This window comes from Salmo salar, chromosome 18 (assembly GCF_965601325.2).
Source record: "Salmo salar chromosome 18, fSalSal1, whole genome shotgun sequence".
Lineage (NCBI taxonomy): Eukaryota > Metazoa > Chordata > Actinopteri > Salmoniformes > Salmonidae > Salmo > Salmo salar.
Genome location: NC_138308.1, coordinates 92056244 through 92067338, shown reverse-complemented (window position 1 = coordinate 92067338; position 11095 = coordinate 92056244). Strand labels below are relative to the sequence as shown.

Sequence of the window (11095 nt, the reverse complement as noted above, 5' to 3'; positions counted from 1 at the left end):
ACCACAGCCATAAAGTCATAGACCCCGCCTATTTCTACAATTTATCTTTTTCAAATGCGATTTTAAACATAACCTTACTCCACACAGCTAACCTTATGCTTAACCCTAACCTTAAATTAAGACCAAAAGCTGATTTTTATTTTCATACATTTTTACAATATAGCCATTTTTTTTTCTGGCTTTGGTAACTTGTGGAAGCATTCTACTTACATGATCTAGTCAAAAACAATTGAAAAGTCGTAATTCTAGTGGGTGGCGAACCCAGAAACAGGGCTGCGGGACAGGTACAGGATGGCAACAACAACTGCCCGAGTTACACCAGGAATCCCTCCATCAGTGCTCAGACTGTCCGCAATAGGCTGAGAGAGGCTGGCCTGAGGGCTTGTAGGCCTGTTGTAAGGCAGGTCCTCACCAGACATCACCGGCAACAACGTCGCCTATGGGCACAAACCCACCGTCGCTGGACCAGACAGGACTGGCAAAAAGTGCTCTTCACTGACGAGTCGCGGTTTTGTCTCACATGGGGTGATGGTCGGATTCGCGTTTATCGTCGAAGGAATGAGCGTTACACTGAGGCCTGTACTCTGGAGCGGGATCGACTTGGAGGGTCCGTCATGGTCTGGGGCGGTGTGTCACAGCATCATCGGACTGAGCTTGTCGTCATTGCAGGCAAACTCAACGTTGTGCGTTACAGAGAAGACATCTACCTCCCTCATGTGGTACCCTTCCTGCAGGCTCATCATGACATGACCCTCCAGCATGACAATGCCACCAGCCATACTGCTCGTTCTGTGCGTGATTTCCTGCAAGACAGGAATGTCAGTGTTCTGCCATGGCCAGCGAAGAGCCCAGATCTCAATCCCATTGAGCACATCTGGGACCTGTTGGATCGGAGGGTGAGGGCTAGGTCCATTCCCCCCAGAAATATCCGGGAACTTGCAGGTGCCTTGGTGGAAGAGTTTGTTAAGTTTGCTGAAAATAAACGCAGAGGACGTCGACAAACAGCGGTTTAGGCTGATCTGGGAGAATACATTCTCCACCAGGAGTCAACTGTATATCATTACTCTATACAAGATTAAATCAATATCATGAATGAGCAGCATTAGGTGAAATCTGTTGAGACATACTCTTGGAGGTTTATTAAGGCAACTGACAAGGAGACCTTTTCTGGAATTGTATTTTATGCATCAATAATATCAGACATTATGAGAGAAATTACTAAACAAATGCCCAGGAATTCCTTTTTGTAATTCCGTGAAAACGTCAACAATATTTTGATCAGCAGACCTGTGACCTTACTACAACACTATGTACCATTTGATCACACCACCTTTTCATCTGAACCCCAAAGCATGAATGATCCAGATTTGCTTTGCTTTCCTAAAAGTGTTGTCCACATCCTGCCAGTTATTCCCATCTTCTGACTGAACATCTTTGTCCTCATTTTCTTTCGTCTTTCAGGTTTTTTCCCCGTTTTCTTCCTTTGTGGACTTTATCCACATGCCTCAGAAGATTTGTTTTATGAGTGAAACTTTTAGCACAGATTGAGCAGCCATGTTGTTTCTCTCCTTTGTGAATCTGTATATGTTCGGCTAGGGTGCCCTTGTATCTGAAGCTTTTATCGCAGACCTCACAGCTAAATGGTTTCACTCCTGTGTGAGTCCGTATATGAAAGTTCAGGTGACCCTTCTGATTGAAGCTTTTCCCACAGTCACCACAGCTAAATGGTTTTATTCCTGTGTGAGTCAATATGTGCAAGTTCAGGTGACCCTTCTGATTGAAGCTTTTCCCACAGTCACCACAGCTAAATGGTTTCTCTCCTGTGTGAGTCAGTTTATGTCTGGTTAGGAGCCAGTGGCAATTGAATCTTTTCCCACAGTCACCACAACTAAAAGGTTTCTCTCCTGTGTGAGTCAGTTTGTGCCTCCCTAAATCTCCCTTCTGACTGAAGCTTTTCCCACAGTCACCACAGCTAAATGGTTTCTCTCCTGTGTGAATCAGTTTATGCCTGGTTAGGTCCTTCTTGATACTGAAGCTTTTCCCACAATCACGGCAGCTGTGAGTTGTTTTAGAAGTGGTGCTGTGTTTGGATTGGTGTTTCCTCAATGGTGGGCTGCTGTCAAGTCCTACTGGGTCGCTGCTTACAGCTGAACTGTGGCTGGAGGCATTGTTTTGATTATCTGGAGGGTCACAGGGAATGGCAAGATCCTTAATGTGGGTCACAGTGCCAAAAGGTTTGAGATCCACTGGTTTAGAGTCACTCTCTCTGTTCTCCACAGTCTGGGTTTGGGGAAGAGTCAGGGACTGAACTGGGTCCTCCTGATCACATTCACTTTTCACACAGGAAGGAGTGAATTTGAATTCTATGACATCAGGCTCCAGACTTTGAATCTGCTCTTCCTCCTGACTGGTCCTGACTTCCTCCTGTTCCTCTTTAATTTGTGTGGGCTCTGGGTCCTCCTGCCCCAGACTGGGACTCCACTCCTGCTCACAGTGCTGCTGCTCAGGGGGAACCTCCTCTTCAGAGACAGAGAGCTGCAGGGAGTCTGGAGGGAAGGAGAGGAGCAGAGGTTACCAATTCACTCTTTAGACATGCCTGAGTGCACAATAACATTTCACATTTTTAGCTAATGGAAACTCGAGAAGGAACCCCAAAAAAACATTGTCTCGAAGCCGTGTTACACAAAAACCTCTGTGTAAATCTGTTTTATCTTTTGTATTTGTAAAGTTATTTTTGGATGATAATTAAGTTGTGTTCAAAGTTTACAAAACCGTAATCACAACTGTTTCTAGATAAAACGTTTTTTAACACTTGACCAAATCGTCATCCTGAGCTTTATCAAAAGGGATGTTGAATAAATCAGAAAATCTTTCAGAGCAAGTTCAGATAGAATTTAACACACTCGTTAAATGGAAAAGATTTGTGACACTGCTGTCCAGGGAAAGCATTGGTACATTGGGGGTATTTTTATGCATTCACGGTAAAAGTAATAAAACTACTAATTAAAATAGTGATCAAAGCCAAAACAGTTTATTAATTTACTAGAACTATAGCTAACTATCAGTAAATATACATACGAACCTATTCTACATAGTTTTATCTCTGGTGTCCTCCCCAGCAGTCTCCGTAGCAGATCATTCTCTTCCTGGTACTCTGCTACAGTTTCCTCAACCGCACCAAGAATCTCCACAGCAGCAGATGCTGTTAAACATCCATTTAACAACACACGAAACAACTGTAGTTTAGACGTTTTCAGTGGACTGAGAGTTGGGTGTTCAGCTAGTATGGCTTCTTGATGTTGGTCCATCTGATCACATTCACTTCTCACACAGGAAGGAGTGAATATGGAGTCTTTGGTATCAACAAGCCCTTGAAGCTGCTCTTCCTCCTGACTGGTCCTGACTTCCTCCTCTTCCTCTTTAATCTGTGTGGTCTCTGGGTCCTCCTGCCCCAGACTGGGGCTCCACTCCTGCTCACAGTCCTGCTGCTCAGGGGGAACCTGCTCTTCAGAGACAGAGAACTGCAGGGGGTCTAGAGGGAAGGAGAGGAAGAGCAGACGTTATCTACAGTGCATTCGGAAACTATTCAGATCCCTTGACTTTTTCCTCATTTTGTTACGTTTTCAGCCTTATTCTAAAATTGATCAAGCTTGGCACACCTGTATTTGGAGAGTTTCTCCCATTCTTCTCTGCAGATCCTCTCAAGCTCTGTCAGGTTGGATGGGGAGTGTCGCTGCACAGCTATTTTCAGGTCTCTCCAGAGATGTTAGATCGGGTTCAAGTCCGAGGTGAACTTTCACCTCGGGTCTGAGGTCCTAAGCACTCTGGAGCAGGTTTTCATCAAGGATCTCTGTACTTTGCTCTGTTCATCTTTCCCTTGATCCTTTCTAGTCTCCCAGTCCCTGCAGCTGAAAAACATCCCCACAGCATGATGCTGCCACCAGCATGTTTCACCGTCGGGATGGTGTCAGGTTTCATCCAGACGTAACGCTTGGCATTCAGGCCAAAGAGTTCAATCTTGGTTTCATCAGACCAGAGAATCTTGTTTTTCATGGTATGATAGTCCTTTAGGTGCCTTTTGGCAAACTCAAAGCAGGATGTTATGTACCTTTTACTGAGGAGTGGCTCCCGTCTGGCCACTCTACCAAAAATTAGCCTGATTTGTGAAGTTCTGCAGAGATGGTTGTCCTTCTGGAAGGTTCTCCCATCTCCACAGAGGAACTCTGGAGCTCTGTCAGAGTGACCATCGGGTTCTTGGTCACCTCCCTGAATTTACCACAGGTAGACTCCCATCAAGTTGTAGAAACATCTCAAGTGTGATCAATGAAAACAGGATGCACCTGAGCTCAATTTCAAGTATCATAGCAAAGGGTCTGAATACTTAATGTAAATAAAGTATTTCTGTTTTAATTTTTTATAAATGTGCAACATTTATAAAAACATGGTTTTGCTTTTCCATTATGGAGAATTGTGTGTAGATTGATGAGGATATTTTTTTTATTTAATCCATTTTAGAATACGGCTAACGTAACAAAATGTGGAAAAAGTCAAGGGGTCTGAATACTTTCCGAATGTACTGTATATACCACATAATTAATTAAATAGAACACTTAAATTATTAACAGAATCTCTGATCTATATAGCCAAGCGGGTTCCAACCTCCAGCGGTATAGCTAAAGCATATTTTCTGGAACAAGCCATTCCTAAGAGGCCACATGTTGAAGATGACAATGTGTCACTCAGTGTGACCTAAAACACTCAGTGTGACCTAAAACACAAATGCTATCAACTCTATAAAAATCCCTTTCCCCTGCAATAGGCTCAGAGAAACTCAGTTTAAAATATTACATATTTGCTCTATTTAACCCCTCAGACTCAAGTTTGACCCACTCAATGTTTTTGAACTTTTCTGTTGTTTAGTCTTTAACTGTTGAACTGTTGTTTTACTGCCACTAAGTGGCATGTTTTGGTCTTGCACCAAAAAAATACAAGGAAAAAAACAAGTTATTATTATTATTTTTTTTTTATTATTTCACCTTTATTTAACCTGGTAGGCCAGTTGAGAACAAGTTCTCATTTACAACTGCGACCTGGCCAAGATAAAGCAAAGCACTGCGACACAAACAACAACACAGAGTTACACATGGAATAAACAAACGTACAGTCAATAACACAATAGAAAAGTCTATATACAGTGTGTGCAAATGGCGTGAGGAGGTAAGGCGTTAAATAGGCCATAGTAGCGAAGTAATTACAATTTAGCAAATTAACACTGGAGTGATAGATGTGCAGATGATGATGTGCAAGTAGAGATACTGGTGTGCAAAAGAGCAAAAAGGTAAATAAAAACAATATGGGGATGAGGTAGGTAGATTGCATGGGCTATTTACAGATGGGCTGTGTGCAGAACTGGATGGAGAGGCAGCCAAAGGAGATGTTGGCTTTGGGGATGACCAGTGAGATATACCTGCTGGAGCGCGTGCTACGGGTGGGTGTTGTTATGGTGACCAGTGAGCTGAGATAAGGCGGAACTTTACCTAGCGAAGTTACATCTGGAACTAGAAACAGACGTTTATAAGACATTAATCCCAGTTAACCTAAAACTACAATTTTGTGTAATTTAGTCACTAATTTTAGTTAACCCAAAACTAAAATCTTGCATCATTTGGTTGTCTGTCCACGAGAGATTGAGGGGATTCGATTTGGGGCTCCCGAGTGGCGAGGCAGTCTAAGGCACTGCATCTCCGCGCTAGAGGCGTCACTACAGACCCTAGTTCGATTCCAGGATGTATCACAACCGAAGTGATTGGGAGTCACATAGGGCGGCACACAATTGGCCCAACGTCGTTAGGGTTTGGCCGTGGTAGGCCGTCATTGTAAATAAGAATTTGTTCTTAACTGACTTGCCTAGTTAAATAAAAGGTTTAATAAATAAAATAAAAAATTAAACTGGCTCAGTTGTCCGGATGGGCTGTGTTTGCACGGGAGAAAAGTGATTGCATTTGTTTTGGAATTAGGATACCTCCTGGGCATAAGCGGAGTGATCGGCTCTGGCCGACAGCGAAGTCAACTCAAAACAAAAGTCAGGTAGGAGAAGGCGGAGTAAAGCGTAATTCAGAGTCTAATGATTCTATGATTTAATGCCAGGGAGCTGCGATATTTCACAATGGGCCGCCGTACTATCTGTCCGGCTCTGTCCATGGGTTGATGCACCTCCTAAAAATTCCCAACCAACGCGGCGGCTCCTATTAATTGAATTTTATGAAATTGGAGAAATTGCTTGAGCCGCTCTGAGAAATAGAAAACTATGAAAGCTAAGGGATTAATATTCTAAAAACATTGCTGTGCTGACGTGAGCACGTTTTGAACTGTTTTATGTCAAATGGATGCTGCGTTGTTGACAGTACGACCGAGCGAAGTAGATTACTGTTCTACTTGAGCAGAGCGTACCTCCCTCACCGGCTTTGATCGCCTGGTCACGCAACCCGGAACAGCGTAATCGAATCCCCTCATTAATAACGACACCAGTCCCTTCCATTTGGCAAGTAAAAGTTTGTTGAAAATGTACCACGCTTTGCAAGAACAGATTACATTATTGTACACTACCGATCAAAAGTTTTTGAAGAATCTCAAATATAAAATATATTTGATTTGTTTAACACTTTTTTTTTTGGTTACAACATGATTCCATATGTGTTATTGTACCCCCGCATATTGACTCGGTATCGGTACCCCTGTATATAGCCTCGTTATTGATATTTTGTGTTACTTTTTACATTCGTTTTTTGGTAAATATTTTCTTAACTCTTCTTTAACTGCACTGGTGGTTAAGGGCTTGTATGTAAGCCTTTCACGGTAAGGTCTACACTTGTATTCGGTGCATGTGACAAATAAAGTTTGATTTGACCTATATACAGTCTGAAGCTAATGACATGTTGAATAAAATGTCATTTGAATTTCCTTTACCGGTTGTCCATGGTTTTGCGCTTGTGCCAGGTGAAATTTCAACTTCAGTACCAGCGTTCTGAAAAATTATTATTATTATTTTTTTTAAATCGGGTAAACAATACTTTCCTATTGACATTTTGTCTCATATTTCAACCATCTGAAAGACCAACACCATAGACAACCGGTAAAGTAAGTTCAAAATGTAATTTATTCAACACTCTGGCTTGTAAGAAACCTTTACAGGATTTTGCAGTCAATAGTTTCAGGCTGTATATGGAAATGAATAGTGTATTATAGTCTGATTAATCAGACTAACCCTTAGGCTATCTGCCACCATAATGGTAATCACTGTTAGCCTAAACAGTTAGCCAGCAGATCCGACCGCTTGCTTACAGCTGCACTAGGGTCCGACAGCACTCATGTGCAGATTAAGACACCACGGAGCCGACGTGAGATATGGATAGGAAACGTACAATCCAGGGATGAGAAATAATGTAATTCATTTACAGTGTTAAATAACACTAATAGGTGAGAACAATATTTTTTTTTGTGAACAAATTTTTAATAATTTTGGCGTTTATAATAAGTTTGGTAGCAACATGGAAAACTGTGGTGGAAATCTGTTGCAGCTCAAGTCGAATACAAAATCCACAATGAAATTATCTCTCTATGGGCTGGCTAGCTAGCAAACGTAGCTACACACAATAATACCAAAGACAATATCAGCATGTGAAGTAGCTAGTTAGTTGTAAAATCACCTAAACAAACTACACCATCAATTTAGGAGTCTACAGTCTCACCATGGTCAACCTGCAGATTGATGTGCCTCACTGAGTGAAGTCTAACATTCTCAATGACAGAGACACTTTTGAGGAGATGGGAAACGTTTCCCATGCTACCGCAATCGGCCGCGCTGTGCATTCTGGGTGATTCTGGGACAAGGAGTGCTCTCCTTCAAGGAGTGAATGGGAGTCCATAGGGCAGTGGTGGAAAAAGTACTTGATTGTCATACATGAGTAAAAGTATAGATGCCTTAATAGAAAGTTACTCAATTAAAAGTGAAAGTCACCCAGTAAAATACTATTTGAGTAAAAGTTTAAGTATTTGGTTTTAAATATACTTAAGTATCAAAAGTAAATGTAATTGCTAAAATATACTTTTAAAAGTATAAATGATTTCAAATTCCTCATATTAAGCAAATCCGACGGCACCATTTTCTTGTTTTTAAAATGTATGTATGTATAGCCAGGGGCACACTCCAACACTCAGACATTATTTACAAAAGATGCATTGGTGTTTAGTGAGTCCGCCAGGCCAGAGGCAGTAGGGATTACCACATGTTCTGCTGGGTGGAGCGTTACACATTTACTCCATTCATGGGGATTCCTATCTCCTTTCTATAATATCTCTGGCAACGGCACCATACAATGCACCCTGGACTAAAAAGGCAGACAAATAGGAAAAATGTGCTGTGAATTTACACATTTATATCGCAAAAATATGATCAATGGCTCATTCAAGAGAAGACATTGTCCTGAGTTATGACACCGGACAGTATTGAAATATGACAGACGTTTTCGCGATCTAAAAGTCGTATTACTATTAACTTCCAGTGTAGTGAGCGCGACTTTAGCACGGTGCTACATAGTGACAGATGGATTTCTGCCTGCTTGATAACTCCGATACACATGAAAACATTAAATGACCCAGGGAATCGATAGAACATCACCCAGAGATGTACAAAATCAATATAACATCCAAAATGGGTGAACCTTTCCTTTAATATACACAGGAATGCGGTCTAACCCTAGTGCAGCTGAAAGCAAGCGGGTCAGATCTGCTGGCTACCTAAAATGTGTATTAAATCAGTAGATCTACATACTAACCTATTTTACATAGTTGTATCTCTGGTGTGATCCGCAGCAGTCTCCGTAGCCGATCATTCTCCTCCTGGTATTCTACTACCGTTTTCTCAACTGCCCCGAAAATCTCCACAGCAGCCGCCGTTAAACGCTCATCTAAAAATACACGAAACGCATCTAGTTTATACATTTTCAATTGACAGGGAGAGAGCTGGACATTCAGTAGTGATGATACCGGAGCATGGGTTGAAATCGCTAAGTTTATTTAGAAGCACTGTGCGGACGCTTACATTTCTTATCGTGGTTTGGTAGAAGACAAAAAGGCTTCGCCACAGAGTCTATAAACCCAGAGGCGCAACTTTGCTAGACTTCCGGGAACGCTTGCGAAGCAGACCAAGCAGGCCGGGTTAGATAAATCAATGGGAGAAGTGTAACATTCTGTCTTAGTTGTTAATTATCTAGAAATCTAAAGGCACAACCTAGATTCGAGCCAATGTCTTAAGTAGTTGAACATGTTATTACTCAGACCTCGTGAAAGTGACAAACTGACACGTTTTCATTTTTGTCAAAAAGTACACACACACACACACACACACACACACACACACACACACACACACACATACACATACATACACACACACACACACACACACACATACATATATATCGAAGGAGTGCGTTTTACAGTGTGCACATGCGCAGTTCGGCACGAGAGCCCGTTAGACCCGATGACGTGTTTCTACGCATGACTTTCGCTAGCCAACGTCGCCATGACGTCGCCTACAAGCGTGATCGGGGATTTCTATTAGAGATGCAGTTTCTGCCAATCTTCATACTGTACTGTCTTTGGCTTCACTAACGTACTCGCTACGGCGTGTGTCTTTGTTCAATAATTTGGCTTTTCAAAATTATTTTGACCTGCAGGTGGCACTAGTGTACACTGTTGATCAAAGCCTTGAGTAGTGCACCTATTCTCGACACAATCGGTTGGAAATGCTCCATGTTTTTCAGGAAGCGCGTGGCCTTCACAAAAAAAGAAAAAAAAGAAATGTACGCTCAGTTTCAATTCTGCATTATCGTCTGCTTCTGTTCGTGTCAGCGGGTGGTGAGTGTATAAACACTAATGGTGCGCGATTCAGCTGTTACTTCACCAGCATCCGCCCACAATTGCTAATAACCCATCAGAAACCACCGATTTATACGTGATAAAGTAATCTGAGGCCTGCACCTAACCTTAACCTAATATAGAACATGCGCTATAGGCTACAGTCAAAGACAATAGAAAAAAAATTGACAGGGGTGCAGGATTTTTTGCTGTTGCCTGATTTAGATATTTTCTGCTTATAGTTTGTCTATAATTTGACACATGTAGCTTCTCTTTTGTAATTATATGTTGCCCTAGAAGACTAAAATAAATGACTAGATCGATAGAATGAATGCTTCAATCTAAAGTTCTCGGACATCTTTCGCGGAGCAAAGACATTTAGGGACGGCGGAGAAATTACAATAACGCAACAATTTAAAAAAACGGGAAAGATTTTCTAATCAAAATGTCCAAATGGCATCAGTTTGACCGGTTGTAAAGAAAAAGAAAGCTGCGAAAACGAACCAACGTGTTTCTGATAAGATTTCAGTTTAGCTTCGATTCATATTTTATGTGGTTGAAATACTGTCAGCTTTTTTGAAGACAGCACCCTTTTGCCTCCGTGGCTTGATATTAACTTTTTCTGTCCTTTCCCAAAAGCATTTTTTGTCTTTCTGCCTGTTCCCCCCAAAAGCATTTTTTGTCTTTCTGCCTGTTCCCCCCAAAAGCATTATTTGGCGATTGGCTGTGTATGCTATTTGGCATGTGTACAGTTAAGCCTTAAAGTTTAGGTTTATGCACTAAAATACTAGCATACAGCTCAGACACCCATGCATACCCCACAAGACATGCCACCAGAGGTTTCTTCACAGTCCCCAAGTCCAGAACAGACTATGGAAGGTGCACAGTACTACATAGAGCCATGAATACATGGAACTCTATTCCACATCAGGTAACTGATGCAAGCAGTAGAATCAGATTTTAAAAAACCCAGATAAAAATAGCACCTTATTGAACAACAGGGACTGTGAAGAGAGACACACACACATTGTGATTTTGTTGTATGGTGGTATTGAACATGTTGTGGATATGTGGTGGTGTAGGGATGTTATATGATGTACTGTTTTATCTTTAGCTCATTCAGTACAAACATAGTTCACTGTTTTATCTGTTGTTTTATATGTAATGTGGATGCTTT

At 41.7% G+C, this 11095-nt stretch overlaps 1 protein-coding gene across 1 annotated transcript; it reads right to left on the bottom strand.

Annotated features, from left to right (window-relative positions):
* Window positions 1-1163: 1163 nt before the first annotated feature.
* LOC106578104 (uncharacterized) lies at window positions 1164-9377 on the bottom strand. Its single transcript, XM_045700522.2, has 3 exons — window positions 8835-9377; window positions 3083-3532; window positions 1164-2546 (listed from the first exon to the last, which is right to left on the bottom strand). Exons 1-3 carry the CDS (start codon window positions 8998-9000, stop codon window positions 1441-1443), a joined length of 1722 nt encoding a protein of 573 aa, XP_045556478.2. The 5' UTR covers window positions 9001-9377; the 3' UTR covers window positions 1164-1440.
* Window positions 9378-11095: the final 1718 nt, after the last annotated feature.

Excerpts from the sequence above, each read along its gene's own strand:
- LOC106578104 (XM_045700522.2), bottom strand. The coding sequence starts at position 9,000 with ATGTATAAACTAGATGCGTTTCGTGTATTTTTAGATGAGCGTTTAACG. Across the intron at positions 3,533-8,834 it reads GATACAACTATGTAAAATAG|ACCCCCTGCAGTTCTCTGTC; the intron begins GTTAGTATGTAG and ends CCTTCCCTCTAG. Across the intron at positions 2,547-3,082 it reads GATAAAACTATGTAGAATAG|ACTCCCTGCAGCTCTCTGTC; the intron begins GTTCGTATGTAT and ends CCTTCCCTCCAG.